Consider the following 17,225-nt stretch of genomic DNA (forward strand, 5'->3'; position numbering starts at 1 on the left):
GAACTGGTTTCCACCAAGTACAATCACCGATGGTTAGCGAAATTGCAACCAATGCTGCACTTCCATCAACGCCACTGACAATGAACTGAAAAGTCGAAGGATACTTGAAGGATAAAGTAACTGCGCTACTTGCCTGTATCCTATAGTGTGGTATGTATGTAGATGCCCGCTAGGTGAGCTTGAAATACACCCTCGGATTCCGGCCCATCTGTAACAACAAACTCGGACTATGCATTACTTCCCTTCGCCAGAGCTCTCCCGATTTTCCCGGCCTCATCCCGTAACCTCATCTCCGTACTACGGGGTCTTGCAGGAAACATTGGCGAATACGCCATTTGTCGCACGACCTTTTCCGAACCTTGAGTTCAGAGTTGACTGCTGTAAATGTATATTCGGAAATAGAAATAGTCGTGCAAGGACGGAATGATTGAATCGTGAAGGTTGCGGTGTTTTTGTAAATTATGTAACAGTGGTAAAGGGTACCGTGCCGTTCCTATCATCACGTGTCAGGTTTGTTCATTGAGATAAATAAAGAAGAAGATGCTTGATCTCGATAAATATGATGAATAGATCAGTCAATCTTCTTGCGGTTATATGAAGATGAAACGAATGACAGGTTTTCACGTGGTTCTGGTTTCCCTCTTCAGAGGAGAACTTTGTTTCATGTATCGATTGAATCTGAAGGTTTATACACACGTAAGAAAAAAAAAATACCCATGATTGATTGAACCAAACCACTTTCATTGAAAATGATTGTAGCATGCGATAATCGAAGTTAAGATCAAAATAAAATACACGCATTATGATTTCAGTTTAACCAGCACCACGTGTGCAAAATCGTTCTTGCTAATCTTGGTTATCGAATAAACGGACCAAGCTTATTACCTACAACATAAAACGATGATGATATATCTTGGATTTTAGTAACCTGATTAATGTCGAACAGTATAAAATTTTCAAGCGGAAAGGTAGCGTAAATTTTCACTGCAAGCAGATTAGCGATCGTGATAAATCGAAACTGAGGTGCATGAATGGATGAGAGAGAGGCTGAAAACTACGGGCACCGACCGAACGAATGAATGAATGAACGAACGAACGAAATGTAGGTAGATATAGTAGAGCGAGTAGTATAGTATTGTTTTGGTTATTTTGGCAAACCTAACACAACACCGTTTGTTGTTTAACAAAATAAATTATTTTGTCGCTTCGCCTCGCCTCGCCTCACCTCGCCGCGCCTCGCTTCGGTTCACCACATCTCGCTTCCCCCTCGCGATCCGCTCTTCTCACACTATCTTTGTATGTAGATACCGTGCAGAGTAGGAAGAAGCAGACTATACGACGCGTCGCGCTGTTGCTACTGCTGCTGCAGCATGTTGCTGGTTTGTAAGACACGCGCACTACTTCCATTACGAAAACAACACCATCATCCATCCATCCATCCACCCGTCTGTCGGCCACCGATTAGCACGCGATTTTATAATAGTTCCATGCACCATTCTCATCAGAATTCATAATCACATCCTGCACAGTCGTATGCTCGTAGAGCCAAGCTGCGCATAAAGCGCATTGAACATACCTGACGCAAAGTACGGAAGCTGTCAAGCCGTCAATCGTTAACTCAGGATTTGTGGAGGAAAGCATCACGAAGGAAACCAATGGAACGAGTTAGGTCACAGTTGTGCAGACGCGTTCGGTCTTAACCAACCGATCGAGGTATCCGGAACGTTATAAGTAGTTAGACATTAATTGTTACGTCTAACTACTTAGAAAATTATAACGGTGGTGAAAAATCGTGGAACTGAATTCTTCGAATATGATATCGCGGTGAGGCTCTTCAGCTAGGTTGAGAGAAAATGAGAAGTAGTTAGACATTATCACGTCTAACTACCTACCAAATTATACGGGCGATGAAAATTCTTGGAATTGAATTCCTCGAATACGATATGGCGGTGAAGCTCCTCGGCCGGTTTGAGTTTGAGGGATACCCGAAAAGTGCGGATGGATCGAAGGGATATACGCGCCGACGGCGCCCGCGAGCACGAATATTTAGGGCTTAATGTTATGCGGTATCTACTGGCGCACTCTGTACACGTGGGCACACGTATGTAACCAACACACGACACGGGGTGGGTAATACGGAGCTTCCAAGTCAAGCTACGCGCTGACGCGTATTTATGTGAAACAATATTTGTGTTGGCTTCAAAAAGCGGACCACTATATCTCCGTCTCGAAGACGGCCCCCGTCTTCGCCCGGCTCGTTGGTTGAGCCCAGCCGCTCGAATGGCGATCCTGCGAGATTATACTTGACCCTTGAAAATCTGAAAGATATCAAGACCGCTTCGTACCAATCAAAATGCGCCCAAATCACAATGGGCTACTTCTTGGAATGCTCGAGCAATCTTGGAAGCCCATAATGGTACCTATATGCAGTTGCTTAGAGATTGGAGCGGTAATCTTGCAATTCTGCAACCATGACGAAGCTTTCGGACGTGAAAGTGCTTTCCTCCAGCTTTGGTGATGATGGTTGGTAAAGAGCGTATGGCCGATTTATCGAACACACATTGCGAAAGCACAAACAACCGCAGGGTCTTCGGCCGGTATAAGGCACCCTATAAGTATAATACTTGAGCTTTCTAAGTTGCAACGTCGTCGTCGCGAGGAAGACGGTTGCGGAGTCGGTGAGACGGCGGCGGCGGCGGCGGCGGCGGCGGCGGCGGCGGCGGCAATCCATTAGGTAGGAATCCCCTGGCTCCCGGCAGACACACCCTGACGCTATCAAAACACGCCTTAAAACTTATATTCCATCGGATGTGCGCCGGTGGTTGTGAGAAAGCCGCGTACGTGAGATAGAATAACAGAACCGTTGCTGAGAGAGGGAGAGTGTGCGTAGCGTAGTTAGCAGCGCTGCAGAGCCCGCGATGTTCCCTGTACTTGGGGGAACCGTCCGTAGGGACGTTGACGCGTATGACTACCGCGTTATAATTATTGCCTTTTCCCACCGAGCCATCAACTCTCTGGGTATACTGTTCAACATTTTTGTCGCTGCACATTTCACATGCTGGAGGATGGTTCGTTAAGGGGTTAAAACCAGTCGCAGGAGGCCGGAAAGGAGCGATTTTTCAAGGATTTTGCATCAAGAGACATTTCAATTTTGTTAACATACAAATTTATATACATATTGGGGTAACGTTGAAATTCATTCTGATATTTTTTATTAGTAAACGTAATGATTTTTAAAGCTGATATAGCCGATCCGCGAGAGCAGCACGTAAAAATGGTGTCTTTCGACGAGCAAGATATCTCTGGACTGAATCGTCGGAAATGAAAAAACAAAAAAGACTTAGTTTATATAAGGTATTATCTAGTCTTTGATTGGAGGAATAAACAAAATTTTAATTGCTAACAACACGGCGGCTTCTCAAACAAATAACAAACGTATTTTCCATAAAAAATTTCGCCTCAATTTCTTTATAAAATGGCAAATATTTATCAACGAGAAAAGACCTTCGATTAAAGACTGAAAGATATATTCACAAAGCTTGTGTAAAAATTTGAGACCGATCTTATCAGCCGTTTTCGAGAAACCTTGCTCACCGACTTTGAAAACATAGTTTTGAGAAAAAGGCGTTCATAGTTTCAAAAGCACTTTCAAACGCTCCGAGACGCCTTTGCAAACGTACGCGTAACATCGAGAATATTTGTCGGTCGACAAGAAATTTTCTGTGTATACACTTGAATATGTGTACATTACGAAATTGAAATTTTAAAAAATCGATTTTTGATAAATCTCGACTAGGTATAACCCCTTAATTACTCTAGCCTGCGGGACAACGTGCCCGTAAGCGACGGTCATCGGAACGGCTTGAATTACGATGAGAAGTAGGTACGGGAAATTCCTAGGGTTTAGTGGGTGCAGAGGCGGTAGCTCGCTCAAAAAATAACCCATTGGTATATGGCAGTCTAGCCGCAGCAGAGCAACCGAGCCTGATGTATAATACGGTGAATGTGTGGTATACTGGAATTCCCCGCAGTGCCAGATGTTTATAAATCGAGCTCGAGTCTCAAATTGTTTAATATAACCCGCATAGTTACAGTCTTCCGTTGTTATTACAACGGCTGAGCGGGGGATGTAAAAGAAGTGTCAATTTATGGTAAACAATTCCGCCTAGTGGAGGAATCGTTAAATTGAGATATCACGCGCACATGATATACTGCAGATATGGCTGCTCCGAAAGTATCGAACTTTTTTTCATAATTATTCACGACATTCTATCCTGAGCATTCTATTATATATTCGTTTAACGAATAATTGCCTCTTTATGGAATATCATGCATTCACGTTACCAGATTATTCAAAAAAAAAATAAAAATGTTTTATAAAAATAAACTTCCCACGAGACATTAATGTGAAATTTTGAGCTAGAACGCCATTACAAAGGTCTTTTAAGTCACATAATCTTAAATTCATTTTTATACTTAAGTACACGCAACTTTCGAATTACCAATTTAATGAAGTTCAAAATCATTCAAAAACTGGGTTCCAAATACGGGCCGGTTCCATATTCAAATTCGGATTTCATCACGAATGCCGGTCAAAGAATTGAGATTAATTGCGTGGTTTCGCCATCTTGCGTAAAAATTATAAGACTTGATTTACCGACGGATAACGGAATCACAGATCAGTTCATCCAGGAGCGAAGGTAAATCGTCCAATTGATAAATCTTGTTCTGACGTACCGACTGATACCGTCAACATTGTCACTCATAGAGCTGTACAGTTTATGGTCCAGAGCTGAAACAAAATCGCACGAGGTTAAGCAGCGTGGAGTCAAGTGTGGTTTCAATTTTTTGATTTATCGTTTCCGCGAGGAATATTATTGCAGAATGATCATTCCAGTGCGTTGTTTCACCTGCGGTAAAGTGATTGGCAACAAATGGGAAGCTTATCTTGGCTTACTGCAAGCAGAATATACGGAAGGGTAAGGACGCAACTTGCGAGCACGAACATAACCTATTGTATTCGGTGTCGAAAACATCAACAATAAATTTATCCTTAGAACTTGAATGAAAATTGTTCAACGTCTTTCGATACTCAATATATATGCAATACTACAATTTCGAATCGCCAAGTAGAAAATAATTACAATATTCTTTCGGTAAATTCTCAATTAGAGTATCCAAACTCAGAACTGCCTTCAATTTTTTTCAGTGATGCCTTGGATGCCCTCGGCCTGAAGAGATACTGTTGCCGTCGCATGCTGCTTGGACACGTCGATCTTATTGAAAAATTATTGAATTATGCTCCGTTGGAAAAGTAACACATAGGAAATATTTGGGACAATGATTATTACAAAAGACAGTATAACTTTGTACAAGAATTCGGTTCACCTCTTGTCCATCGAGAAAGGTGGAAAGTATTCCATTGAACAAAATGATCACGAATGCCAGAATCGAATTCATTGCAAATAAAAAACATGCGAGGTTATTGAAAACAGGTCCTTTTTTTTGTTTTATTGAAAAAAAAATTGCTCAGCTTACATATACTTTGAATCGGTTACAATTGGTTGTACCGGTCGTTTCTTCGAGTATCAACTATTCAAATATCGTAAAACATTCTTAGTTGTAACATCTTCATACATATAGTTTTCTATTTAAAGAAGAAATAGATCTTCATTCAATTTTGTAATCCGGATTTGTTAGAAGACTAATCAGTTGATTCATATAAGTTGTAAATAATTATCAAACTATGATGCAGAAATAACAGTAATAGACTTCTAACGTATAGGGATTATTTTAGAAATAGACACCAAAAATATGACTTGGTATTGAATCAATTCAAAACTTTACAATTTATAAAAATTCTATGTATTGCTAACGCGAGAAATTTATTTATTGGTTTTTTCTATTTTCTTCTTTTTTTAAAAAATAACAAACGCTTCAATAATCTTATTATACTTTCTAATCCATAAAGGTATTTTCACATTTTCTCCCCCCCCCCCCCCCTACATCCTCGGTAAAATATCAAGACGATTTTGGCCTTAATTCATTCAGAAACAACTAGAAACTAAACAAAGCATAATTGTTTGTTTATTATCTAACAATATTGCAATTTTTATACTAAATCGCCGTTCGCGTTCTGCGAACTCGATTGTAGAAGATCGTATCTTGATTATTTAAAAAATAACTGCTTGAATGAAGTTCGTACAAAAACTCTTGAGTCTTAGAATTGTCTCTTCTATTTTCCTTGCACAACCTCGCATTAGTACCGACAATATTATTCATCTAATTGTCAATGATTTACCTTCTATTTAATTTTTATCCCCTGTTTTTCGCCTAATGATAATAATTTATTTACTCAACTTCCTAATACAAAAATAGATGAAATCTCTAATCTAATGATTCATTTAGAATTATTCGCATAACAGATCGTGTATGATCGAACAGTCCTAGTACCTATCACGGGTGAAAAAAATACTATATTTCATTATTATGATATACAAAAATTTTTTCCTATGGGTAATCTATTCCTTCGACTTTGATGTGATTGTAATGATGATGCGATGGTCTGTAGATGATGAGGCAAATATGGGGGCTGTCTTAGATAAATTTATCTAAGAATAATTGTTTTTTGTTTTTCGATAGGATTTGAAAAAAGAGCTTGAAATTCTCATTAATTGCGCGTTTACATTTAACGGTAGAGTTTGTTGACGAATAATTGATATTAAATATTAATCTTTTTCCGCCCCAATTTCATGTTTGCATAATAGATGACAAAAAAAAAAATGTTACGATTTCACTCAACGATTCGTTTACCGCCGACAAGCAAGTGTGCACAGTGTGAAAGAGCTTGAAAAATCGCGATAGTAGAATAGTGGAAAATAAATTTTACGAACTGTTATCAAAAACACGTGTAACATATTCGTAGCAAAATTATGAACAGTTAACAAAGTGTAATTCGAGGCAAGGCGTCGTCGCATAATTCAATTAAACAGTTATACGGATATGATTTACTTGAAGATGTCTAGTATGGCAGTGTAAGTTCCAAAGAGTAAAACCACCAGACCAAAAGAAGCCACGAGGATAGTTTTAACAATCAACCAATACCCTCGGCCAAATCCTTCGTCCCATCGAACAATCAGTTCGACGATTGGTGGCATGATAAGCCCCAGTATGGAGAAACACAGGGCGCCGATCAGTCCGACAAACGGCATTATCTTCGGTACTGCGACGGCCACTAATACTGAAATTAACAACGGTGGCGTGAGGCATGTATATAGGGCATTCCATGTCAAATTAGCAGCCCATGTACCCTACCTGATTCGATTCTGATCATGTTTTAGTATGATGTTCTTGTACCAATTCAAAACGATCTCAAGTTTTTTTTTTTTATTAGATTTTCTCTAGCCATTGGTGAAATTTATACAAAATTGCAAGCCATTTTTAAAAATCTTCGAAAATTCACACTGATCCTATGATTTGAAATGTGATTTTTAAGTAGCACACGGTAATGGGATCTCAATATTTACTAAGTTTTAAATTTTTCCATGTCGGATCCCCCCCCCGCCTCGATCTATAAATAATTAGATTGCCGTATCACATTATTTTCATGATTCCGTGATCTATTTCGATCGGGGAATGGAGAAACTAAAATCTTACAAAAGAATAGTAAATACCGAGTTTCCATTATGGTGTGGTGCTTAAAAATTACATTTTCAGATTTAAAAAAAAACGGAATTTTCGGAATTGATTTTTAAATTTTTTGAAAATTTCAGCGGTGGCTAAAAAAAATTTGAGAAAAATTCCGAGACCTTTTTTGGTCACTGTGAACATCGTACTAAAAAATGATTGAAACTGAAGATGATGAGGTATATATTGGCGGCTAATTTGACGTGGAATGCCCCATATGCAATCAATCGATTTAGAACGCCGAACAATGACGTAACGCTTAATTATTTGCACACTAACCAGCAGCCATTGCTAATCCTGTGCGAAGAAGGTAGTTTGCGATTTGCGGCTTCTTAAGGAAGCGTTCCTTTATACTGTTCCACGCGATTTCCAAGCACACGTAGAACTGCAGTCCGAATGTGCAGTAAACCGCGAGGGCGATCAGAACTTTGACAACTTGAGCAAGGCTGAAAATATACCCGATTATAAGTTATAATGATCAGCTCGACAGGTCAAATCGAATTCGAGAAGGCGATGAAACGGAGTGTTGAAAATCCTTACATGTCCTCTGGATTCAAATTCGTTATGATGTTTTCCTTGGTTCCGTCTCTGTACGCTGCATACCCCATAAAACCGATCACAATGTATATCAGAGTTACGGCTGACATTCCCTGGTTCATAACTCCGCAAATACCGATGAATTGCTGGGGCGTTTTCATGTTGTTCTCAAGCGGCATTACAACACCTGAAATCATTAGTGTAGGCATACCGTACAGTATATATCATATTACATACTACACTACATTATACCCGGGACAATCTCTTGAAACTTGAAAATCAACCGCGCATGCGCGAGTTTTATCGGCTGTTCGTGCAGGCTGGCCATCCCGAGTTTCAGCCGTCAAACTGTTTCTGGCGGCGATGTAGTTGATACGAATTTTCGAGGTTATAATCTCAAATAATTGAGGCAGTGACTCGGAAAGGTTTGCGAAGCATTTGTTATCGGGTCGGAAAGCTGATTCTTCGAAGAACGGTCGGAACTTAATGCTTACGCTCTTTGAAAATTCAAACGTACACATTTTGTGTACGTTGGCCCGCCTGCATCGCAAACAAGAATATCGCCGCGGGAAGATTTCGCCGACCAATGAGATCGAATTATTTAGCGCATGCGCGGTTCATTTTCAAGTCTCAAGAGATCGTCCCGGTATATATATATAATACAGATTCTTTCGTAGATGTAAGTATGCGAATGAATTTTTTCTCACCTATAGCTTCTATCGCGAATATGGAGATACTGAAGAACGCCGGTAGAGTCGATACCGTCTCCGTAACCATATGTACCTCCGATGGCGGGTGCATGTTCATGACGAAGTAATAGAACGTTATTCCGAGACCCACCACCATGAAGGCGTTCGCCACCATGGAAACCGGCGCTAGGTACTTGAGATTTGGTACCCAACTAAGTAGGACGAACGGCACTAGCAATATTGCTATCATCCCACGCTCCGCAAGTCCCTCACCCATGTGTACCGCTATAACTTGGTTTATGTTCTGGGCGATGATCACCGAGTAAACGGTGCACGTGCCGAAATAGGACACGAACAAACTCAGGTCGATTATCACCCTGGAAAATGATAAAACTTGATGATGAGATCTTTCTCCTTCTTCGCAATTGACTGACTCTCGTTCGATTCGCTTACCTTACAGTCTTGGCGTAGGGTCTCGCCCATGGTGGACCGTTGGTGAACGCGCATTGGGCGACCTCTGGGAAGGACATGGTGGATTTTCGAGTCCTCTGATACAACTTGTGGGCACATTCGATCTACGCGGAAAAGGGATGATCAGAGATGAACTTGTAGAATATTCTTCGTGTTTTTTTTTTTTTTTTTTTTATTCAAATAATTTTAGGTGAATATACTTACGTACACGTACGCGCAATACGTGCAAATGAAACCGACGAATATTGTTAAAAATATGCCGAGTACGAGTCCTGCGCTTTTGAACGCGAACGGCATGCTCAACATTCCGGTGCCAAGACATGCCTTCAGTAAATGCGTGAGCGTGTCGCAGTTGCTGCAGAAATAATAATTGTCGAAGTTTAATTATTCGCGTATCGTGTTATTACTTATGTCCAAGGGCCCGGATAAATATGTGGGATTAAAAATGACAAAATATGTACATATAATATGGACTTTTAAAAAACTAAAATTAGTAGTAATCTATATGACATAAATTATATCAAAACAAAGTGTGTACTACTCGACAGTATCACTGTTTGAAAAATTTAACCAAACACAATGTCCCAGCAGGTCCACTTTATATTTATGTTTTTGTGATTTTAACATTCGATTTTTAATATTCAGTTGCTTTTTTTTTCCCTTTAGCAATACATTAAAAAATTGTTAAAATGAACCAAAAATTTTAGTGGATCTACTTGGTAGATTGTTTTTCTAACCGTGTATTTGTTTATTTGTTATTTTTTACTCCATATTTTTTTCCACATGTCTATATTATATATAAATATAGTTGAATTTTGAATGCATATTTATACAGGCACTGCTTGTATCTCATTTGTAAAAATATATGCGTTTTTCAGGATTTTACTCACGTCGTGGGATTCGGGTTATCGCGTTCTTTGAAAGGGTCGAATCCTTTGTCGCCAGTCTGTCCGGTGGCTTCGACATCTCGCGCTGGGACCACTTGCACTTTATACCTTGACACCGATATAGAATATAATTAATTACATGCATACCTGGCGACGAAACGGAAGAGAACAGTTTTTACATAAATATTATTCAAGTAAAAATATCTCGATAATTATTCGACGGAAAATTGCATTCAAGTGATTTTTTTGCCACCTTGAAGATTCCAATATTCGGTGATTATGCTCCATCAATCACGTTGTAATAATTCTACGTGGGTGCAATTTACGTGTGTGTGTGCGAAATAGATACAGATGTTTCAGTAAATTTCCCCTGACATATATATGTGTTCGCATAGGATATATCGAATTTGCATAAACGTAAGTATCACTTGACGTACACTAATTCAGAACGTACATATGAATGAGCACGAGCTGGGTTGAGAATGCGACGTGTAAATTATGTACCTGCAATATAAATTCGTCCAGGTTTGTCAGGTCTTGACATCGATTCTAATATTGCGCGATACAATTGCGTAACAATTTTGTGTTACAATATACGCGCGAGTGTTTAATTGTATTGTTTGTAAACTGCGGCGTAACGATACCAACATAATTTGCAAATTTCCATCGTGGGTCGAATGTGCGATTTAATTATAATAATATATATATATATAAATATAATTATTACATAACTTTGGCAATTCGTCATTATAATGTAAATACGTGATTAGTAATGAGAATCATGCGTGTGATATTTATATTCATTATGTTTTATACAGTATACATTAATTAGCGTGCGTTTTTCCCTCGTGGAAATTTTCATTTTTTATGTACATACGTAACGTAATTGGTTATTGTACGATTAATTATTATAATTTCGCAAAAGCACATTTATCGACGATCTGTGTTTATTCTGTGATATAATTTATATAATACTTACTTGCCGGTCAAGGCTCCATCTTTTATTGCTGAACCATCCTGTGGAAGGAAAGTTTCCAACTCCGTGGCTGGAGGTTCGGTTGCGCTAACCTGCGACCCGAAAATAAAGCACACAAGTTATACTTTCGTAGAATTAAACTTGCAAACAATTAACAAGTAAGTAAAATGTGAAGTACATCTTTAAATTCGAAGGCGAAATTTAATTATACTTCTTTTATCATAGACGCGAATAAATGACGATAATAAATTGCCGAGAAAGAAATGTTGATTTGTATATAATAACAGTGATCGGGACCAATTGTCCAACGGTTATAATAATTGGACTGTCGGCTGCTTCCTGCAGTTGATAAATCAATTTATTGGATAACGTGATTATAACCGTCATTTTATATTCATACCGAAGCGGTAAAGATTTTTCAAAGTTCCCTCAAATCGCGTAAAATTTTGAAGGGATCAATCCTAGTGTAACAAGTCGAAAAATAGCTGATATTTGCGAGGTTTTTTTTTCGATGGTTAAAGTACGCTAATCATTCCGATTTTTTTATGTCAAATCAAAGCACTCGTGAAGAACAGAAAATAAATTTTTAAACGTTTGTTTTTATTTATTCACTTTTTCTTAGCATTGTTTTTAACGGTTTTCTCGAACGCAACATTTTTCACGCCATTCTTTATCTAGCTATGAAAGATTTTTTTTAAATCTTCGTATTTTTCACAACGAAAAACTATCTAAAAAATAGATTAAATTCCATACCTTTTTTTTCCAAGCTGCCAAATAACGACTTTCATACTTATTAATAATCTTTTTACAAATTTTGTGGGGACTTCTCTATTTTCCGAGTCATTTTCAACCTTATAAAGTAAATTTTAAACAAAAAATAAACGATAAAAAATTTATTATCCATTTTTCACGAGTGCTTTGATTTGACATAAAAATAAAAAAAAATCAGATTGATTAACATGTTTAAACCATGGGAAAAAAATCGCGAAAGTAAGTTATTTTTTTACGAATCGTTACACTAGGATGATTTCTTAATTGTATTTCAAGCGGATGCTCGAGTTTGTACTCTTTCTTAATTACTGCTGTTATTGTTGTTAGAGATGATGATGATGATAATAGGGATCGTATTGTTATTATAATGAGACGACTTGCCATGCTTGCGAAGGTCCTCCTTTATCTCTGTTTCCAAATACTCCAGGAATCCGATGACGTTATACGTCTGAAATCAAGCGTTAATAACACATGTAAATCTTATGTTGTCAAAGCGTTTTAAATATGTCAGTTTTAAAATATATATAGATATCGATCGGTGTTACAATCAAAAGATGCGATCATCACGTATCAGATACCAAATTTTCACCCGTTGTTTTATATAATACGAACCGGGTTGAGAATTCAATAGACAACGTTTGTTGTTTGAGTTGAAGTTAAGATTACGGTATCAAGATAAAATTGCATCAAAGTTTTTACATAAAACCTCTGGTTTTAGAATTCAAACAATGCAGCTACGTGATGTGTAGTCTGTTTAAAGAATTTCCGTTAAACGAATTACGAAGTCAAAAATAGCTTAACGTGCACCAGATAAGTAAAAGTCGAACAAAACTTGTTTGATAAATAGAAAGAAACAAAAAAAAAAAAAAAATGGTTAGAATTTTGGTGTAAATATCGTTAACTTACGATTAGTCACAACGACCATGGTCGATTACTTCTTTGAAATTAATAGAAGATAACTGAAATGAAACAAAACGAAAATCTTGCGCAAAGATTACACTGCTCTACAGATAATACATGTATTATCGTTTTTTATTTTTTTATTTTTTTTCCTTTTTTTAATGCAAAAAGCTTGCAGTACGACACAATAAATGCACTCTGACGGGTCGAAGTTCGAACTGCAGACATTGCATTAGTTATACCTATTTACTGAATATTACGCATCGATGCTCGGGAAATATACATAATTCTATTCGTGATTTCAAACTTTGCCTTCTCGGTTTTACAATATCGCGACTGTATAAATGAAAAATTTTCTCGATGCGTTTACACATTTTTAAAATCAAGAAACTACGGATTTTTACATATTGTTGTTGTTTACTATACGTCTTTAAAACGAATGAACGAACGCAAGAAGATATTTTCTCCATTATGCGATACGCCTGAAGAAAGTATAAAATAATTTTCTGAAATTAAATTCAAACGACGTACAAACTTTCTCCTGCTACGTTCTTATACAAACAATTCAACTCGTTATCAAACTGAACAAACTGAACCTCAAGAATGTCATCTGCGTTGCAGTATCATACGATATAATCACACCGGAGCAATATAACGTACGATATAATGTGCAGCGATTAATCAAGTCATTATCTGCGTAAATTACGACACCTGGTACATGATTACTTACACACGTTGAACGTTTTAGTCCGCAACGATAACCCATTTAATTTCGTTCTCAAGTGTTATCATTTTTTACTCGATACTATAAAGAAATTTTTAAAAAATAATTAATCTAACTTAAACGTTTCGTTGTTTGTTTGTTTGTTTGTTTCTTTTTTTTGTTCCCCTATACTTGCTTACGTTCATTTTTGCAGCAATGCCGGCTGCTAATGCAGACACAATTATTGCGCAATGTAACCAAGAATATCAAGAGCATTATCGTATATGTATATATAATATATAACGAAAACCGCAATTCAGGTCAGGTTCTCATTTTTTGCACACATTATACGTAAAATAATACGACAGAGATCGTCGTGTGCCACCGAGTTGTGGGCGATTGCGTTGCGATATGCGTGATATTTCAGCGCGAAAGAAAAAAACGAAAGAAAAAAAAAAAAATTAAAATAAATACGCGTATATGTGCGTGGCGAAATCGTAAAATGAATTTATCTTCTACTTATTTCTTCATTTTTCCTCTACAGATATAAGAAATATTTTGGCGGGACGGGCAGCCACGCGCTGTTAATCCGAATCAATTACGCGGTACTTGTGCGGCATCTAAATTCGTTTCACCATTACAACATTCATTGAATAAACGGGCGTGTCAGTCAACTGGTATAAAGAATAAGAAAAATAATAAATATGTTGGAATGATAACGTAGTAATACATGTAGGCATGTTACGATATGTTTCCAGCTGGAAGTTGGTAACGAAACGTTGCGGAAAAAATCTCACCACTTTCCTTAGTCTTGCAATGATTTTTGTGAATCTATGATCTCGAAATATTAGTGTTTTTCGCTCGAATTTCGAACAATTAAAAAAACGCGAAATAACGCTTTTTCCTCGGCGCGAATCGTTACGATAAACTTTACCTAACTTCGATACGATGATAATTCGCCATTTGAATATTCGCAGGAGCAAAGATGCAATAACAGGCATACCCGATGCGATTCACGTTTACTACAAGGTAGAAATCATACGTGGATCTATTTTCGTATCTGATACATGCGGCATCCTAGGCCTCTGTCGTCTGATCGTCTTGGCTTGTACAATTGTGCGAATCTATTCGCGTTCCACACGTGCTAACGGTACGAATGGCCTCTACAGAAATAAGCGTACACCTACAACCTACTCAAGCGAAATACGATCGCATTGTTTTAGTTCTCTTTTATAATCGCGTTATACCGTATCTACCTTATTTCCTTATTTCTTCTTTTTTTTTTCTACTCTCCGCCCGCTCGGTTAGATACCGATAAAGGTATCCGAAATATCTCAGCGTTGCGAATTTTTCAACTTTTCATACGAATATACGCTGCTCTTTCCTGTAATTAAGTGTATGTTTTTACATTCATTCTATGCGGATAATTGTTTTTATATTTTATTGATATACCTACGGATAATTCCCGCGTCTGGGATTCAACGTTGCGAATTTTAAGATATAGCTTATTTCATCAGTATACATGCAGACTAGTGTGTGGCAAAAAAAAAAGGTCTTTTCCTTCTCCTGGAAACAGGTTCAAAAGTTTCGTTTAGGTATAAAAATACGCCTGTTAAAATTTCATCTCACAACATTAACTTTAAGAGTTTGCGCATCGCACTTTTCTATTTTCCATTCAATTTGCTCCTTCTGATTTTTATAACCAGCTAACGATGCGTTGTACATAAAATTCACGGACATATTTTTGTAGAAAATTGAAGGCTCTACAAAAAAGGTATCTTATCATTTAACGATAAATCTACTCTTTCAAAAGTTATTTGAGGTTAAAAATTATTTAAAGACCTTAATATGTTAATATCAAGAGCTCAAATTTTAACAGGCGTATCTTTATACCTAAATGAAACTTTTGAACCAGTTTCCAAGAAACAAAATAAAATGATCTTCTTTTACACCCTGATGCATGCATGAATACATTACATACGTATTGCATAACCCGTCAGAGCATCGATTATATATTATCGAATTGCTTATATACGCTTGGCATAGACACGTACAGTATAAGATACGTATGCAACGTACGTATCTATGCACAGCCATGTGTTACCTATCCTGTGTATATATGTATCAACATACGTAGAGATATACCGAGTGCTGTAAGACCCGGTATTTACACGACGAGATATTCCGGCATATCGATAATGTATTCGAAATAATTTTACACCACGTACTACGCTATTAATCGACAGAGATGAAAAATAAGCAAATTTGTACACCTTTATATTACATGTGTATTATCGACGTAGTTTCTGTACGCTATCGTCGAATAATTGTATAGGACCTACACGTGCAGATAGCCGTGTTTTTTGCGCATGAGCAAACTTCACGTGGTGGGCTAACTTCACGTACTCGACGTCTGGCATCACAGCCGAACAGACAATCACCGAGGCATATTCTCTTCTCAATTTCATTTACTCAATAATCCTGTAAAACTTGCATAAGTCCAATGTCAAAGTGTACAATACGTACCATTACAAACTTGTCGCTGAAAGTTTGATTCGAATTTTCGAACAGTGTTCAATTCTACCAACCTGAGGAGAACGTATGAGAAAAAGAAAAGAAAAGCTATCGAATCTTGAGATTACGAAGTGACAGAGAATCGATTCGAAACAGATTATTGTACAGTTCGCGCTGGTTAGATTAAACCCTGGTATCGTCGTTGTTTCAGCCGGCGTCGAGACGCGATAATGAAATGCAAAAAGACAAAAGAATTAATTGAGAACGACAGACGGAGGTTTGTTGCATCACACACGCGGCGGTATCGGAACCGGATGGGTTAACCCCGCATTCAGAAACAGAGGCTACACGTGGTGGGTTTCACGCGGCTGATGCAACGACGCCATAAACTTTACGTCACGGAATTTATACCCTGCAGCCGATGATCCCTACGAATTTGGTACGGTAACGATGAAGTACACACGGTGTGTAAATCTGCACGTTACTCCGGAACAAAAACCAAAAAAGAAAAAAAGAAAAGAATCTATCCACGCGGTGTTCGATGGTAATTTTTTTTCGCTATCGAATCATACCGGTTCTCGATTTACATGTTCATAACCGCACGTGTACATCATCGCATATGTTGGGTTCGAAAGAACAGAGGCAATAAAAAAAAAATAAAAACCACACACGTAGTCTGCACCTCACGTTTAAAACACAAACCCACCTTGTTACCAGTTTTTTTTTTCTCCCTTGCGAACGGTGGTAAAGCGATGAAAAAAGCCACGGTAGCTTGCCGTCCCGAAAAAGCGACGACAACGACGACGACGACGACGTGCTCGAAACCACCTCCCGGACCGTAACCGGCCACCACGCTCATCAGGCCAAGTCTCGACACTAACTTCTCTAAATTCATACAAGGGTCGCAGACTACCGGAGCTGGTACCCCCACCTCAACCAAACCCTCCCCGCCCTCGAACCGATGACGACGACCTCCCACTGCATCGAGCTCGACGGCACACAGACGCGGCACCGTCGCCGCCGACTCCCACACCGCCTGCGGACTCGCGACGTGTGTGCGAACACGCGCAAGAGGCCGGATAACACACACG

At 38.3% G+C, this 17,225-nt stretch overlaps 2 protein-coding genes across 2 annotated transcripts; one reads left to right on the forward strand and one right to left on the reverse strand.

Moving 5' to 3' along the window:
- The first annotated feature begins 4,778 nt into the window (after positions 1 to 4,778).
- On the forward strand, positions 4,779 to 6,456 carry Rpb10 (DNA-directed RNA polymerases I, II, and III subunit Rpb10). The gene is made up of 2 exons (XM_046613299.1): positions 4,779 to 4,979; positions 5,210 to 6,456. Exons 1-2 carry the CDS (start codon positions 4,885 to 4,887, stop codon positions 5,316 to 5,318), a joined length of 204 nt encoding a protein of 67 aa, XP_046469255.1. The 5' UTR covers positions 4,779 to 4,884; the 3' UTR covers positions 5,319 to 6,456.
- On the reverse strand, positions 5,483 to 17,023 carry path (solute carrier family 36 member pathetic). Its single transcript, XM_046613291.2, has 10 exons — positions 16,841 to 17,023; positions 12,399 to 12,465; positions 11,250 to 11,338; positions 10,274 to 10,378; positions 9,588 to 9,738; positions 9,366 to 9,487; positions 8,931 to 9,289; positions 8,227 to 8,410; positions 7,966 to 8,132; positions 5,483 to 7,240 (listed from the first exon to the last, which is right to left on the reverse strand). Exons 2-10 carry the CDS (start codon positions 12,399 to 12,401, stop codon positions 7,008 to 7,010), a joined length of 1,413 nt encoding a protein of 470 aa, XP_046469247.1. The 5' UTR covers positions 12,402 to 12,465; positions 16,841 to 17,023; the 3' UTR covers positions 5,483 to 7,007.
- Positions 17,024 to 17,225: the final 202 nt, after the last annotated feature.

The sequence above is a fragment of the Neodiprion pinetum genome, chromosome 2 (genome assembly GCF_021155775.2).
Source record: "Neodiprion pinetum isolate iyNeoPine1 chromosome 2, iyNeoPine1.2, whole genome shotgun sequence".
Lineage (NCBI taxonomy): Eukaryota > Metazoa > Arthropoda > Insecta > Hymenoptera > Diprionidae > Neodiprion > Neodiprion pinetum.